Here is an 18247-nt window from a genome sequence, read left to right on the forward strand (position 1 = left end):
TGTGCAAACTGGTGGTGGATCCGTAATGATGTGGCTGTGCTTACATCGAATGGATTGGGTTCTCTGGTCTAACTGAACCGATTATTGACTGGAAATGGTAATATTCGGTTATTTGGAGACCATTTTCAGCCATTTATGGACTTCAATGTTTCGGTTGGTTTGAAGAACATTCTGCACAATTCAAGCGAATGATCTGACCAGCCAGATCGCCCGGTATGAACCCCATCGAACATTTATAGGACATAATCAAGAGGTCAGTTCATGCACAAAATCCTGCACCGACAAACACTTTCCCAATTGTGCATGGTTATGGAGACAACATGGCTCAATATTTCTACAGGGGACTTGCAGTGACTTGTTGAGTCCATGCTATGTCAAGTTCTTGCACTATGCCGGGCAAAAGGAGGTCCGACGTGATATTAGGAGGTATCCCATGACTTTTGTCCTCTCCGAGTACAGTGCTGATCATCAAAACAGTGGCAATAGGAAGGATAGGAAATAACGAACTTTCACTTTTGGTGTATGTGCAGTATTGTAGGATTAGTACGTAATTAAATTTGTAGACGACTTGGGGGTATACAGAGTGCGAAATTTAGTACACGGAACTGGCGCCTCTGTCAGTAACAATGGTTCTAATTCGGCTGGACATGGAGTTGAACTGATACGGATACACCATAGCATACAACGTCAACTCGACACCAGTGTTCATCAGTCGTAGTGGCTAGTGACTGGTGGCATGCCATTCCCTCAGCAGCCCATAACAAGCTGCTTTCGGTGGTTAAGTTACCTGGAGAACGTTCTGGTCAGTGTAACAGTCAAACGCCGTCTGTATTAGGGTAGGTCAGGACAATACAGGGAACATGTGGTCTACGTGTTATATTGTTGAAAGGAAACGCAATGGAAACCTCCAAGATGCGTCACAGACACCGGTCTTAACATAACAGAAATATAACGGTTACTGGGTAGGCGAATCCTAGGTCATTGTGTTGTGTACTGGATGGCATACAATACCATAAGACCAGATGTTGGGCCTGCTTGTAAATGACGAATGCAATCTGTCAAGGTTCGTTCTCCTCAGAGCGTCCATACATGTATAGGTTCATCATGATGCTGAACATAGAACCGGCACTAGTCTGAAAAGAGACGTGATGCCAATTCTGTATCCAATGTTGTCGCTGGTCACACCACTGTTGGCAAGCCGCTCTCTGCTGCCGCGTCAAGGGAGGCGGCAACAGTGGTCTCCTTCCTGCCAATCTGCACCGCTCCAGACATCGTCATACTGTCTGTGTGGACATTTGTCTTACTCATCTTCTGACTCAAGGCACGTGACTTGGGTGTGCAATACTGCATGGCCAACTGAAGGATATGTTTGTCCTCTCGGGCTCTAGTCGTACGGTACCACTGACATTCTGCATAGCATTGCGTATGGCCCTCCTGCACAAATTGATTCCACGTGTGAATGGCAACTCTGGAATTCTAATCAACACTATCATCCATAACACGGAAGAATTAACCACAGTCTTGATAAGCCTCGATCTTCCTGCTGTCAAATTTCGATAATGCTGGTAGAAATTTCTCCTTCTTACTCGGTAGATGATACGATCTTCTCGAGAAACCAACATTCGAATGAGACTTCTGAAAGATAAAGCATCTGCGTAATATTTCCTTATTTACAGAATGCAAGAGACACGTTCAATTAGTAATGCAACACATTTTTTTTTTTCTAAAAGGAGGTTGATGTTATGCAGGATTCCAATACACCATATTATTTCCCACTCTTTCTGTTACAAAATCTTGGTTTTCAACATAACCTCCGTTCAATGCGACAGCCATACATCACCCTACTGGATGTCCCTGTATGGTCGCATGGTACCACTCTAGTGGTCGGCATCGTAGCAAATGTGTTACTACATCATTCAATAACCTCCCCATCATCCACGTACTGCTCACTGCGGAGTGCATCCTACATTGGACCAAACGGATGGAAGTCGGAAGGTGCAAGATTTTGGCTCTAGGGTGGGGAAGGAAGAACATGCCAATGAAGATTTGTGAGGTCCTCTCGGGTGCGCAGACTTGAGTGAGGCGTTGCGTTGTCATGGAGAAGGAGATGTTCGTATGCATGCGACGATCAGCTCGAATGAGAGTGTCCACATGTAACGCTCCATGAGTCACAGATGTGTGCGGCCGCCGGCAAGCTGGAGATCGGACAGGTTTGCGCGACCTTGCTGAGATTATGACAGATGTCTCGCCCAACGACTCACTGCGCTTTTACTCACTGCCAGCTCTCCGTAGGCATTCTGCAAGCGCCTATGAATATCTGAGTTGCTCTGGTTTTACACCAAAAGAAACTATATGACAGCTCTCTGCTTGGAACGCACCTTCGTTACAGACATCATTCTGAAGGCTACTCATAGCGCCGCCACCTGTCGGAACTTCATGAAACTGTAGGGGCTGAAGCGGGAATATTCCACGAGGTCTCCCAACAAATACCGCAAACTTTTAACCGAAATTCGTCGAAAAGTGTTACATTACTTACTGAATGCCCCACGTAAATGGTGCTATTCCTCCCTATTATGTATGGTTGCATAACCAAGAATTTAGTCCCCTTCATGCCAATCTAATGCTAGTTGCAACTGCCTTCATAGTATTGCACTTTTAATTGCTAACAGAGTATACATGTTACCTCGCTTCCAGATTCCACATACTATGTGGTTTGCAACAATGACCTGTCTAGGTCGTGTTTCTTCAAAGACGGCACCTTCTTCCCTCATGGGTTTATTGTTGTATCTCATGAAATATCATTTCTTGTATGAAATTCAGTGGTGGACCATATATTCATGTGTATTACGGCAGAGATGAAGAGACCCATCTACGTAGTCCAGTGTTTGGTACACTGGACTCTCATTAGGGAGGGCGATGGTTCAAATCCCCATACAGAATCAAGTTTTCCGTGATTTCCCTAATCACTCCAGGCAAATGTCGGGATCTTACCTTAAAAGGGTACCGCCCATGTCTTTCCCTACTCTTGAAACATTCCGAGCTAGTGTTCTGTCTGTAATGACCTCGATGTGAAACGGACGTTAAACCATCATCATCTTTCCTTCGGGTCAAATCCGCGTCCGGTCCTCCAGATGTAAGTTTCGTGTGGTTTCCCTAAACCGCTCAAGGGGATAGACCAGGGTAACGCTCGAGTTTGAAACTAATGTTAATGATTTTTTTTTCAGTAACATAACGAAAGAAATTACAAAACTGACTTTGGACCTTTATTGTACACCCTCAAAATTGTATCACGTTCTTTAAAGTAAAAAGCTTACTCCCAGAGGACACTACACGACATCGACGATAGGCTTTCGTGGAATGCAAAGGTGGCTGGTGGGAGTTCTGAACGCCACAACTTTTTACTTAGAACAAAATTTGAAAAACTGCTTTGAAACTGTTGATATTGTCTAGCGTAGTACGTATGGCTATTTTAAAAGAAGTTGATTTTAACAAAATGGTGGACTGTGAAGTAAAAATCGATTTCTTCGCAAAAAAGTAGTTTTAAAAACGTGCACCAGAATCTAAATTAATATATATTACAAAAATCTTACGTACTACAGTAGAAAAACGGCCGACTCACAAATTACGAAAAGGTATAATTTAAGTGCATTTACATTTCATGAGTTGTTCAAATGGGTTCAAATGGCTCTCAGCACAATAGGACTTAACATCTAAGGTCATCAGTACCCTAGAACGTAGAACTACTTAAACCTATCTAACCTAAGGACATCACACACATCCATGCCCGAGGCAGGATTCGAACCAGCGACCGTAGCTGTCGCGCGGTTCCAGACTGAATCATGAGTTGCAGCGCCTGCCAGCGTTTAACGTTTTAACTTGTGTTTTTTAATACTCAAACTGAACAAACCTTTAGCCGGCAATGCCAGCACCGTACAGTTGGCCGTTTTTTCGCTGATGTCGAAACACTCGCATTTTGACGAAATGATATCAATTAACTCATTTCCGCTTGCGAATCGAAGCGCTATTTCCACGTCTGGGATTACTTTTCGAACCTTTCCTATTCGTATAAATACATTTTATTGTCATTTTCAAGCTCTACCTTGTAGTTCGTATGATAAACAAGCGAAACAAGTTATGCAGACACGACACAAGCACTTGCTTTCAGCCTGTTTACCATAAACGAATCATGTTACGAAGAGAAATCTTGTTGAGAATCATATTGTAGTTGGTACTCTCGGAAACTAAAAGGACCTCTATTCAGTTGGTAACTGTTACAATATTACATCGGTTATATTCGACCACTCAGATGCGCCAGACCCCCGGCTGCAAATCGCGGTTTTAACATATTTTAACATTTATCGTTCACTTTATATGAATGATTTTTGTTAAAAACAGACTCTCTAAGGAACATTTTAAGCCAATAAAACTTAGGCGCATAAAATTCTATCCTACCCCCTTAAGACAAATTCTGTGATGGGTCCTTTGGAAGAGCACGACGGAGTTTGATCCCTAAGACAAGCCACTGGTCGAATTTTAACGACCTCTTTGACGGAACGTAAGACACTAATCTTCCTTCAGTCTTTTACACAGACACAGAGGAATATAAAAAGGACGGAAAGTTAAGCTGTAACCTCTTGTTGACGTCGATGCAATCAGAGACAGAGCAAAAGCTTATATTGGACAAGGGGGGTGGGAAATGTGCTTTCAGCTTATTTTAAGGAACTATCCTGGCATTAGCCATGTGATTTATGGAAACTCGGTCAACCTGATTACGGATGGTCAGACAGGTGCCACGCCGGGTAGCCGCGCGGTCTTAGGCGCCTTGACACAGTTCGCGCGGCTTCCCCCCCCCCCCCCCCCCCCCCCATCGGAGGTTCGAGTCCTCCCTCGGGCATGGGTGTGTGTGTTGTCCTTAGCGTAAGTTAGCACAAGTTAGATTAAGTATTGTGTAAGCCTAGGAATCGATGGCCTCTGGAGTTTGGTCCCATAGGAACTTACCTCTACCAGTCAGATAGGTATTTGAACCCCATTAGTCTTCGAATACGAACACGTCGTCTCAAGCATTACGCTACTTCACTGGGTGTGGGAATTTAAAGTGTGCAGTAATGCGAACCTGTTGGCTGACGTCGTCGATGCGACGTGTCGACAGACTTCGATGAGTATTTGCGGGTGGTTCCGCAGCGCCTCCTCCCAGCCGCGGGTGCCCATGACCTGCACGGGGTGGCTCCTAATGAAGGCGGCGGCCGTCTCGCGTAGCAGAGGACACGAGTGCAGCACGGCGAGCACGGCGGTTTTTGCCGCACTCTCTACGCACAAGTCACTCGCCAGCTGCAGCTCGCACCTCTTCTTGAGCAGCGCCACGTCGTACTTGTCAGCCGCCGCGAGAAGGTCGTGCGCCATGGTCGCCATCGCTGGCGCCTCGTCCGTGTAGGCGAAGGCGAGCAGCTGGCCCAGCACAGGCTCGGATACGTCAGGAATGTGGACACGGCCGCTGCTCGCCTCGAGTGTAGGGTGACGCAACATGGCTGCGAAGACGGGGCTGCGAGCCGCCAGCACGGTGCGGTGCGCGGGCAGCTGCGAGGCGCCGGCCACCAGCGTCACGTCGGCGCCCTCCCCGCTCACCAGCAGCCCCTCCAGGTCGCTGGGCAGGTTCCGCGACATCGCTGCCGCCACTGTACCGGGCAAACCGACATAACAGGGTAAATATTGCTCGTATTCGAGTAGAGAGTTTTAATCTTTGTTGCGAGGAAATTGCACAACTAAAGGAAAAAACAACTAAAAGATTTTTTGGTTTTATTTGTTTGTTAGCTATTCCCTGCGAGCCCACGATACGGATACAGCAGATACTATTCCTGAACCTTTCAAAATTAAAAGATGGAGAGCAATTATTGCACGAAGAAAGGAAGTAAAAATGAAATGTTACACAGAATGAGGTTGCAATGGATGTTTTTCATAATTCCTAGAGCTAATTTACGCAATACTAAGGACACCAGATAGCACCCCAAGTGTGGTCACACCTCCGGTTGTGACTGTGCATAAAGGGTCTACAGTGTTCAGTAAGTGCTGTGAATGTCTTCAATACAGAACTCCACCTACCAAGAGGTGGCAGTGCGCACCGAAACAAGAAAAAAAGTCTAGTAAACATGGGCTCTAAAATGCTTATCCTAAGAGGTATGAGCACCTGTCGATCTTCACAACTGCGAGACACACCTCTTCTACTGAATGACCTTCGCTTCCCACATTTTGCGAGGTGGTAGTACGGACCAAAACAATAGAAAACTCTAGTAAATATTGGCTCTAAAACGTATAAGTTAAGAGCTATGAGCGCTTGTTCATCTTCATTAATGTGAAATAAAACAATAAAAAACTCAGTAAATATTGGCTCTAAAACGCATACCTTAGCAGCTATGAGCACTTGTTCATTTTCATTACTGTGAAATACATCACGTCTACTAAACAAGTGCTCATAGCTCTTAAGGTATGGATTTTAAAGCCCATGTTTACTGGACCTTTTTTTTCTTCGTTTGGTCTATACTACCTCTGTGGTGTCACCACCAGACACCACACTTGCTAGGTGGTAGCCTTTAAATCGGCCGCGGTCCGTTAGTATACGTCGGACTCGCGTGTCGCCACTATCAGTGATTGCAGACCGAGCGCCGCCACACGGCAGGTCTAGTCTAGAGACTCCGTAGCACTCGCCCCAGTTGTACAGCCGACTTTGCTAGCAATGGTTCACTGTCTACCTACGCTCTCATTTGCAGAGACGACAGTTTAGCATAGCCTTCAGCTACGTCATTTGCTACGACCTAGCAAGGCGCCATATTCAGTTACTATAATTACTTCAAGACTGTATTCTGAACAGATAATGTTGTGAATCATATACCGTCAAGAGCGACGTTCATCATTAATGGATTAAAGTTAAGTATCAAACCAATTACGTCCGCTTTCTGAATTCTCATTCCTTGTCATGTTCCAGACCTCACGTCAGTATAGTTCTTCCCTCTGCAAGCCAGCCTGCGTGAGCTAAAACGCGTGCATTTCGGCCTGCACTCGTAACACGGTGTTGGCTCTTCTAACACAAAAACCTCCCAAAATGTGGTAAACAAAGAGTGTGCAGTAGAAGAAACGTGTTTCACAGTGTCGAAGATGAGCAATTGCTCATAGCCCTTAAACTGTGCAATTTAGACCAGTTGTTTACTAGACATTTTTAATGTGTTGGTCCGTACTACCGCCTTTGAAAGTTTGTCAGTGGAGTTCTGGTTCCCTAGTTAATATATACATATGACCCATGTGTTCCTTGTGTTTTGCAGGCTGTGCGAGTGACAAAGCGACTGTAGGCAGCAGAGTGACCCGTTATTCATGTCGGGAACAAGCCGACATGGTGTCTGAACGGCCAAGCAGATGGAAATGGTAGAGAGGCAGCACTGCTATGCCTAAACAAATAACCTCACGGACTTCCAACGTACTCCCCCGGTCGTTGACCCGTCCTTACTACTTGCCACACACGGTTACATCTGACAGAACTAAAGTACCTGTGAACCCAGGCCCTGCAAGGTAAGATCCCGGATGAAGGCACGATTAGACATCAAAATAACAGCCGTCATACATGCTCTAAAATGTTTCTTTGAGGAAGAAGTAGCCTCTACTGTAGAACACACGAACAACTGTTACCCCGTCTCCGGCCATCCTGATTTAGGTTTTCCGTGATTTCCCTAAATCGCTTCAGGCAAATGCCGGGATGGTTCCTTTGAAAGGGCACGGCCGATTTCCTTCCCCATCCTTTCCTCAGCCGAGCTTGCGCTCCGTCTCTAATGACCTCGTTGTCGACGGGACGTTAAACACTAATCTCCTCCTCCTCCAACTGTTACCTGTACTAAATCTTTTTATTACAGAATCACCATACACATAGGGTTCATGTGTGTAGTTGATGACATTGGAAAATCCTCCACAACTGGGAAGATCCTGACAAGGCATTCACAAACTAAATGAAATTAATCGTGATAAACGTTAATACATAACCTGTCAAAAGCGTTCCTACAGGAGAAAAGAACCCCTAGCATAACTTACAATACAATAATCACAAAACAATTTAACCTCCAAAATATTACACTCACCTCACTTCAATATGCCCTATTGTCCATGCTATTTTAGCTGGAATATAACGTATATTTACCGATACCTTTCTCGACTTTTAAGCCCTATTAACACACACGCGATACGTGGCTAGCATGGACACGAGGAAATGAGAAGAAAATGCATAAAACTCCAATCTCCAATAGAAGTGAGCCGTGTATCGACTCGTGCTACGCCTTGTTTAGATTGCATTGGTTTTCCTTTTCTTCCCCTTACATCTTTGTTTGATATGTTGCCTGTCATTAAGTGGCTGCTTCGTTGTCTTTTCCCTCTGCTATCTATATCGGCGTTTTTGCTTCCGGGAAACTGCTATGGAGGAAGTGAGATCTTTGACCGGTTGTAACCTCGTGTGGTGGCGCGGAAGTAAGGGCGTTGCGCGCAGAGTGTGTGGTGGACACGGGAGGGCAGTGTGGCTCTCCAGCGCGAAGCAGGCGTGGTCGGTTGTACCGAGTCGCCACGTGATGTATGTCGGTTGTGTGTAACGAGCGGGTCGAGTTGACGGAAGAGCTACCCGCGTGTTGGTTGTCTACAGAATCGCCCCACAAGTAGTTGCTATTCATTTCGCCTTGGTGGGACGTTAACAAGCTTCTTTAAATCCTCCGTTTCAACACTGGAGTTTAAAAGGAGACACTTAACATGAAGGAGCGGTCACTACCCGTCAACGTTGCAGAGAAAACGTGAACTCCGGTGACAGAGCGTGTTGTCGCGTGACAGTGGCGTGTTGGGTACGCTGGCGACGCGTGCGCGGTCGGATGTGTGGATCCTTGCCATCGGAGGTCGTGTACTGCCTGTTCGAGCATAATTGCAAGTTAAGTTCGTGGAAGGTTTAATTATTAAGTAATAATTTTGTGTAACCAGCGTCTCTTCTGCCTTGTGGCCTCCGGCGACCGGTTTTCCTGTCCCTGCCACAGGTGTAATTTAAGACGGTGATCTTTCCTCCTCCTCTCGTTACTATCCGATGGGAGGTGTAGTTTTGGCAGTTTGTTTCGCTATTCTGTCGTAGGTTATGAATAAACTCATGCTTGTTGGTTGATCATGTGGTCGCTCATTCAGGACGGTGTGTGGTAATGTTTCCTTGCACGAGGTTAGCTCTAATTCTGTCAGCAAGTTAAGCAATCTTACAACAAGTTTTCGCTGGCTAAAAGTCGGTGCAGTGACCAGCCTGAGTCGCAATTGTGTTTACGGGCGTATTTTAATTGGTCAGTATTCTGTCTAGGCTGAGCATCCCTGAGTGGGTGATTTGTGGCCGCCTTACACGGGTCCGTCATATATACACTCCTGGAAATTGAAATAAGAACACCGTGAATTCATTGTCCCAGGAAGGGGAAACTTTATTGACACATTCCTGGGGTCAGATACATCACATGATCACACTGACAGAACCACAGGCACATAGACACAGGCAACAGAGCATGCACAATGTCGGCACTAGTACAGTGTATATCCACCTTTCGCAGCAATGCAGGCTGCTATTCTCCCATGGAGACGATCGTAGAGATGCTGGATGTAGTCCTGTGGAACGGCTTGCCATGCCGTTTCCACCTGGCACCTCAGTTGGACCAGCGTTCGTGCTGGACGTGCAGACCGCGTGAGACGACGCTTCATCCAGTCCCAAACATGCTCAATGGGGGACAGATCCGGAGATCTTGCTGGCCAGGGTAGTTGACTTACACCTTCTAGAGCACGTTGGGTGGCACGGGATACATGCGGACGTGCATTGTCCTATTGGAACAGCAAGTTCCCTTGCCGGTCTAGGAATGGTAGAACGATGGGTTCGATGACGGTTTGGATGTACCGTGCACTATTCAGTGTCCCCTCGACGATCACCAGTGGTGTACGGCCAGTGTAGGAGATCGCTCCCCACACCATGATGCCGGGTGCTGGCCCTGTGTGCCTCGGTCGTATGCAGTCCTGATTGTGGCGCTGACCTGCACGGCGCCAAACACGCATACGACCATCATTGGCACCAATGCAGAAGCGACTCTCATCGCTGAAGACGACACGTCTCCATTCGTCCCTCCATTCACGCCTGTCGCGACACCACTGGAGGCGGGCTGCACGATGTTGGGGCGTGAGCGGAAGACGGCCTAACGGTGTGCGGGACCGTAGCCCAGCTTCATGGAGACGGTTGCGAATGGTCCTCGCCGATACCCCAGGAGCAACAGTGTCCCTAATTTGCTGGGAAGTGGCGGTGCGGTCCCCTACGGCACTGCGTAGGATCCTACGGTCTTGGCGTGCATCCGTGCGTCGCTGCGGTCCGGTCCCAGGTCGACGGGCACGTGCACCTTCCGCCGACCACTGGTGACAACATCGATGTACTGTGGAGACCTCACGCCCCACGTGTTGAGCAATTCGGCGGTACGTCCACCCGGCCTCCCGCATGCCCACTGTACGCCCTCGCTCAAAGTCCGTCAACTGCACATACGGTTCACGTCCACGCTGTCGCGGCATGCTACCAGTGTTAAAGACTGCGATGGAGCTCCGTATGCCACGGCAAACTGGCTGACACTGACGGCGGCGGTGCACAAATGCTGCGCAGCTAGCGCCATTCGACGGCCAACACCGCGGTTCCTGGTGTGTCCGCTGTGCCGTGCGTGTGATCATTGCTTGTACAGCCCTCTCGCAGTGTCCGGAGCAAGTATGGTGGGTCTGACACACCGGTGTCAATGTGTTCTTTTTTCCATTTCCAGGAGTGTATTATGTTCTAATGATATTCCAGGACACTTTTATTTAAATTTTTTTTAAATTCCTCCAAGTTTGTAAATTCGTTTTATTGCCATTAATCGTGTGCTTGCTGAGACCTGTTTAATTTTTTTAATGGCGGTGTTGGTAGCTTCACTACCTCACCGTGCCTTTTTAACAAAGTTCTGTATTTACTTTAGTAGCCTGTTTACTAATGTTCTTTAAATTTTTTAAATTATTGTATTGCTATAAATTACTTTGATTGGCGTTAGCGGCGTGTTTTAAAAGGTAGTTTATTGCCGTATTGCTAGCTTCTGCTTTTTTTCAGTTTTAAATTGTTTGTATTGCTATAAATTACTTGATTGCCGTTAGCGGCGTGTTTAAAAGGCTGTTTATTGCCGTACAGCTAGTTTCTGTAAGATACAAGTAAAACGTTTGTGAAAATCTGAACTGGACAGTAAACTACTAGAAATTTGGCCCCGTTTCCCAACTTGTGGTGTGGCTTGTAGTAACCGTAACCACTGTGTGTCAAGAAATGCACACACACGTTAGTGACTCCCTTACTGAGCGCCTGAGAAACGCGATACTTATCGTGCTTTGTCGGCGGCTGCTGTGGTCGGCAGTGGCGTATGACGACGACGGCGAGTCGATGCTGTGCGGACCTGTAAACATCAATACTATTCTGGTCTTGATTGTATCAGCAGTCGGAAACTGTCCTGAGTTTTCGTGAGACGAAAAACTGTTTCCCCCTAGATAAACTATTGGCAATGACCACTCGCTTTCGCCGGCCAATGTGGCTGAGCGGTTCTAGGCGCTTCAGTCTGGAAGCGCGCTGCTGCTACGGTCACAGGTTCGAATCCTCCCTCGGGCATGGATGTGTGTGATGTCCTTAGGTTAGTTAGGTTTAAGTAGTTCTAAGTCTAGGGGTCTGATGACCTCAGATGTTAAGTCCCATAGTGCTTAGAGCCATTTGAACCATCCACTCGCTCTGGCTTAGCAAAATGTACGCCTCTGCCCTTTGTAATTGTTCCGCAGAAACAAATAATTGGGGTCGAAATCCGTGATCTCCACCCCAAGGAGGTTACGCGATTTTCGATCACTGAACGTAAGTGTACACTAAAAAGCTCTTCTAGGCCTAAAGAACAGTAAGTGTTCCATCTACACACAGTCCTGGTCTGAAGAGATCTCCCTTCTTCTACCCATAGGTCCGGTCTCTACGAGGTGCATTCAAGTTCTAAGGCCTCCGTTTTTTTTCTAATAAACTACTCACCCGAAATCGATGAAACTGGTGTTACTTCTCGACGTAATCGCCCTGCAGACGTACACATGCCACGGTAGTATATCAATTTCAGTACAGATTGTCAATGTCTGGTGTAGTGTTGTGTGTGACCAGTTACTGGGTCCATTTATTCTCCCAGGAAATTTAAATGATCAGATGTACGGTGCCGGCCAGAGTGGTCGAGCGGTTCTAGGCTCTACAGTGTGGAACTGAGTGACTGCTTCGGTTGCAGGTTCGAATCCTGCCTGGGGCATGGATGTGTGTGATGTCCTTAGGTTAGTTGGGTTTAATTAGTTCTAGGCGACTGATGTCCTAAGAAGTCGCATAGTGCTCAGAGCCGTATGAACCATTTTTTAGATGTACAGTAACTTTTAACAAGAAGAGTTACCACAGCTTCTTGAAGATGTTTCTCTGGAAACAAGATGCCACATGTCGAACATGATGGGACACATGCACACTTCCACCATGTGGTAACAACTTATCTTAATCAGCAATTCCCAAATCGATGTATAGGTGGGGGGGGGGGGGGGGAGGCGGCTATCATCTGGCCTGCCAGATCCCCAAATTTAACACCCCTAGATTACTGCATCTGGGGATGGATGAAAGACATTGTGTACGAAGTTAAGGTGGAAACATGAGAAGAATTGACACAACTTATTTTCTATGCCGCAACATAAATAGCGAATGGGCACGTGAAGTTAGGAAATGCCACTTGTGCAGTTCTCTCCCGTGTGAATCTTTGCCTTCAAATGCAGGGAGGAAATTTTGAACATTTGCTTCAGATCCACTCTGGATGCAAGAGACTGCTACAAAATTGTTTAATTATTATTTGCATTTTTTATAGTGAAATCCTACAATAAAAGTTTTTGTGCCACTTTCCTGAGTTTTTAAATTGCTGTAGCTTCTTAATTATGGATCTGATCCCATTACTATATTTACATTTTTGTTCCAAATAACCTAAGGAGTACCCTCCAGAAACCGGGGGAAACCCTCACGACACCCTAAATATGGATACATATGCTGTAAATGTTTCAATTCTAAAATTTTGTTTATAGATGGCACATGTTCTATTATTCCATACTGAAAATTAGTGTTCATTAATTCAACAATTATCTATTGATGGTCTCTATCATTCTGAAAATTAATACTGATAAATACCAATAATTATGTATGGTTTGAGTTACATCTAATACTTTTCCTTATCAATGATACACGCTAAGTGTGATGATGAAAATGGTTGAAGATGAGGAAATTTCCTTTGTATAATTACTTGAACCACAATTTCTCAACCAGTCTGTATAATTTAAATTATCATCAGTCCTCTAATAGTTTAATATTATCATTTGGATGCTATCTGGAAGTATGTCAAAATTCTTGTATCTTAAAGCTTATAATCAATTAATATCCTGAATATGGATGTTGTATCTCCAATAGAAGCACATGAACAGGCACTATACCACTTAACCTGTAACAAAATAGCTTTAACACAGTATTTGTAACTCTCTAACAATGCAAAAACGTTAGTACATACATATATACCTGTGAGAATGTGGTTTTAACAAAAATGTAAAAAGGAATATGGCTTTAACAAAAATGTAAAATAGTAATACACACATATAAGTAGAACAATCTCATCTACAATCATAGACATCAATTCAAAACATTCAATCTGTTCACAAGAGGGACACCCACCTTTATTCTTATCCCTCATAAATGCACTAGTTTTCATCATATCATTCATTTGAAAATAAATTACTGAATATATCTTTTAGGTTTTTCTTTGTTAACGACACATGAAAATATTTTGTACAAAGTTTGTATGTAACTGTTTGTTTTCATGTTGATATTGCAGTCTTCCTTGGCTGAGGTGTGGTGCCATGTAGATGAAGAAATTGGGAGTCAGCACAGAGTGAGTGATACGAGAAAGTGTGGCATTGGAGTTACCGTCTCCTAACTGTTAAATCCAAAACCACACTCATGCTCATAAATTAAGGACCATGCTGATACATGGTAAAACAACACTCTGGTGGGCGGTTTGTGGGTTTAAATCACCTCGGGCTATGACTAGGTGGTGCATTTGACCTGCATGCTTATAGCATTGAAGTTTCGCTCCTATACTCTGACTCCGCTGATACATGAACTGTCCACGAGCACCCTCATGTTCTCCACTCCATCATGTGATGTGCAAGTATTTGTTAAAAAATAGTGGTGCTTTCCATTGTGACCTGTTTCCTGTTCTGTAAAAAATAAACACAGCGACAATGGTTTTTGTACATTTCATAGACCTCCCAATGTGATTCTAAAGGCATTCCTTTCCTAAAAGCTTCCCCAGGCATCAGGTGTGGTCTTCCTACATGTGTTCTGTCCTGTCGTCTCGCCCCTGCTGATTACTTTATTTTGTGCGACTCACCATTTTTTGTAAATGCGAATTCCGTGTATTAGTCCTCTAAAAGCGGCCACATTGACCACTGTTATGTTAAGATGTTTCCTTCCATTCAACACAGGTATGTCAGATAAGCTCGCTTAATGGCTTATTCTAGCTAATGGTGCCTGCCTCCCCACTGTGAAGGGTCAGCCTTTTATGGCCTGCCTTGAAATGCATTCCATGTTCTCCTCTCGAAGGCTGGGAACTCCCTGGGTCTACATCAGTTCAAAGTGATTGCGATACTATGTGGGTATTAATATGTAAAGTAGGGATGCTTGTTAGTATCGAGCTCAAGCTGCCCGCGTATGAATGGATTATGTTCAAATGTGTGTGAAATCTTATGGGACTTAACTACCATGGTCATCAGTCCCTAAGCTTACTCACTACTTAACCTAAATTATCCCAAGGACAAACACACACACACACACACACACACACACACACACACACACACACCCATGCCTGAGGGAGGACTCAAACCTCCGCCGGCACCAGCCGCACAGTCCATGACTGCAGCGCCTTAGACTGCTCGGCTAATCCCGCGCAGCATGAATCATTACTCTCGATACTTTGCAAATTAGTATCACTTTACTTGAAGTAGGGCATGTGTGGTATCAAACTGCTCAGCTTAATGAGTGGATTACATTTCTATATTTAAAACAGTATGTTAAGAGGCAAAATTATACCACCACCTTACAAGATGTCAGTCATGCCACACATTTCACGCTTTTTATGGATGTTGGCATGATCATGGGTTCTTTCAAACAGAAAAATGGGCAGGAAAGCGGTGGACTGTGCAAACACCAGATGTGGAGGACCAGGTTCTACAGGATATTGAGACAAACCATAGTACAAGCTACAGGCAAGAGGCCTGCCAATATGGTGTAAGCCAAAGTATGATTATGCATATCCTGCATGACAACCACTAGTATCCCTGTAATCTGCAATCCCATGGAGGCCATTTTGAACATCTGCTATAATGTGGATGCAATGCAGCACTTTTGTGTGTTCTTGGACCATTTGTTGTCACATGCACAGTGTCCATTTCCAGAAACATGTTCATAGGACCTTTTTCCTCAATTTGCAGTCATGAATCCATCCATCCAGTTCGTCGTTTTTTTTAATGTTAACCCTGTATATATATTTCTTTCTTGGGGCCTTTGTCCCACTCCAACGTGGGGTCGGGAGTGTTACTATTGACTTGGCAGTGTTAGTTGCAGAGGGTGGCTAGATACCCTTCCTGCCATCACACCGAACCCCCTGGGATGGAAGTAGTGTACTGCCTGCGTCTAGTGTAAGCCATGTATTCGTGCAAAAGTTTTCAAATGTCTGCAAGTCGAGTAACTGAGGCGGAACGTGGGGACCAGCCTGGTATTCACCTAGTGTGATGTGCGAAACAGCCTAAAAACCACATCCAGGCTGGTCGAAAAACCGGCCCTTGTCGGTAATCCGCCAGGCAGATTCGATCCAGGTCCAGCGCGCCTACTAGAGTCCAGGAAGCAACTCATTAGCGCTGCCCTGGAGGGTATATATGATCAAATGAAACTATATATGATCAAATGAAACTATATGGTTCCAGAGACCCTTTAAAGCCTCAAACATCTATGGTGTATGTATGCAGACTGAAGCAACGAATGAAAATTTGTACCAAGGCCAGGATTCGAACCATGGTCGCCTGCTCATTAGGCAGATACACTAACGACTACATCACCCTGGCATACTGGCTTTGCACAACTGCACAGACTACCCTACCATGCCCCCCTCCTCGATCCAAATTCCTATTCGTTCGATGCTGAGGTACTATTCAAATAGTCGGAGAGCCTCTGTGGGGATGTTCCAGTTTATTGGAAATACCAAGTGGGCTATGACATGAATGGGAATTTAGCTCGAGGAGGGACACATGCTAGGGTAACACACGCAGGTCTGCAAAGCCATTATGCCAGTGTCATAGTGCCTAGCATGTCTGCCTAGTGATCAGGAGACTTGGGTTCGAATCCCGGCCTTAGTACAAATCTTTATTCGTCACTTCAACCTGCATATACACAACACATCTGATCACTGACACAGGACTGATTTTTCCGCATGGTCCAGGTTTGTCTACCCATCCTGTGTCGTACACACTGGCCCGTATGAGACCAGTGTATATTGTACCTGGCTGGTGAGCTTACAAGGAGACCGCTCCTACTCGTCACAGGTTTCGACCAATTTATGGTATATGGAGGGCTTTGCCAGAAACGAAAGTGAGATAGGTGGGAGCTCCAGATAGCCAAGCGTATAGTAAAAATTGCATTTTTGATGCAGATCGAGAGACATAAGCCATTTATATTAGCGCAGTTTCCGAGCAGCGGCTGGAGCAGCGGAAAGAGAAGGCAACGGTAATGTCAGTGTCGTGGGGTCGAGTCCCTATGCGTAAACATTTTTATTTTCTATTTATAAAATGGTTCAAATGGCGCTGAGCACTATGGGACTTAACATCTGAGGTCATCAGTCCCCTAGAACTTAGAACTACTTAAACATAACTAACCTAAGGACATCACACACATCCATGCCCGAGGCAGGATTCGAACCTGCGACCGTAGCGGTCGCGCGGTTCCAGACTGAAGAGCCTAGAACCGCTCAGACACACCGGCCGGCTTCTATTTATATTTTCTAATTCATGATTGGTTCGTTGATAAGATTAGTCAAATCTGATCAGGTAGAATGCTTACTTTGATTCTGATTTGTATGCGTTTTTTCTGAAGTTTCGAGGTCCATTACAAGTAGACTGGCTTCTCTCTCGGGTTGGTTCTCAGGTGATGTTTACACATCATAACGGTTCCGTTAGCCCAGTCCTTGCAAATGCGGGGCTCTAGAATATTCTGGGTGGAGTTTACAATCTTCCACCCGGAGTGGACGATCCATTTCTTAAGGCGGAGTTGCTTCCTTATAGAGCCGTTCGGCGTATCTGGCGGGAACGCTGGTCTGCTCAACATCGTTTGCAATGTTACAGTGGTATCCGAACCGCAGAAATGTGTGTTCAAAAGAATATTCCTTCACACCGGAATGTTTGTGGTAACCGAACTCATGACACGTATGCAGGGCAAGGACATGCTTCTTTTGTAATGAAAGTGGCCACATCAGATCCAATTGTCCGCGAGGTGTTATGGTTTTGAAGTTGTCCTATGAAAAACGTCGTCCGCTGACATTAGCTAAATTATCTTCGCAGTCTGCTGTTAGTACTTATCCAGCTTTAGAGGCGTTGGTGAGACATTTCCCCACCCCAAGCGACTTCCCGCCGTTACCGGCACGTTCATATGCGACCTCTGTTGCCTTTAAGGCGCCGGCACCGGTGGCATAATTTAAACGCCATCGGACTCATGATGGGGAAGACTTTGAAGTCACCCCTCCCCAACCTCGTCTCTCCCAGGAGGTGGTGGTGGAGGGTGCTTCTTCTAGCAGTGACGCTTTGAATACTGACGATAACAGTTCCTGTTTCGTCAGGGATGACGAGGCTAGTTCTCTTGATGTTGAATGTTGGATGTCCTCTCCTCCGCCCGTAGGAACGTCTGTTCCGGTGGGTTCCGATGATTTAACGGAGACATCGTCTGCTGTTCTGCCTTTACAGTGTTCTAGTGCAATTCCATCCCTTACTCCGTCTGATACGATGGAGCAACTGGTTACTGCCGATTCTCTTCCGCATAGTCAGATTATGGAAACAGCTTCAGACGCTGCATTGCCTGTCTGTTGTT

At 45.6% G+C, this 18247-nt stretch overlaps 1 protein-coding gene across 1 annotated transcript in view; it reads right to left on the minus strand.

Annotated features, from left to right (window-relative positions):
- Positions 1-18247, minus strand: part of LOC124556075 (speckle-type POZ protein-like) — a 66961-nt gene that overhangs the window by 30268 nt on the left and 18446 nt on the right. The window contains exon 2 of the mRNA XM_047130102.1: positions 5114-5672. Coding sequence (XP_046986058.1) covers positions 5114-5661 — 548 coding nt within the window. The 5' untranslated portion in view covers positions 5662-5672. The remainder of the gene's footprint in view (positions 1-5113; positions 5673-18247) is intronic.

The sequence above is a fragment of the Schistocerca americana genome, chromosome X (genome assembly GCF_021461395.2).
Source record: "Schistocerca americana isolate TAMUIC-IGC-003095 chromosome X, iqSchAmer2.1, whole genome shotgun sequence".
In the NCBI taxonomy this organism is placed as follows: domain Eukaryota; kingdom Metazoa; phylum Arthropoda; class Insecta; order Orthoptera; family Acrididae; genus Schistocerca; species Schistocerca americana.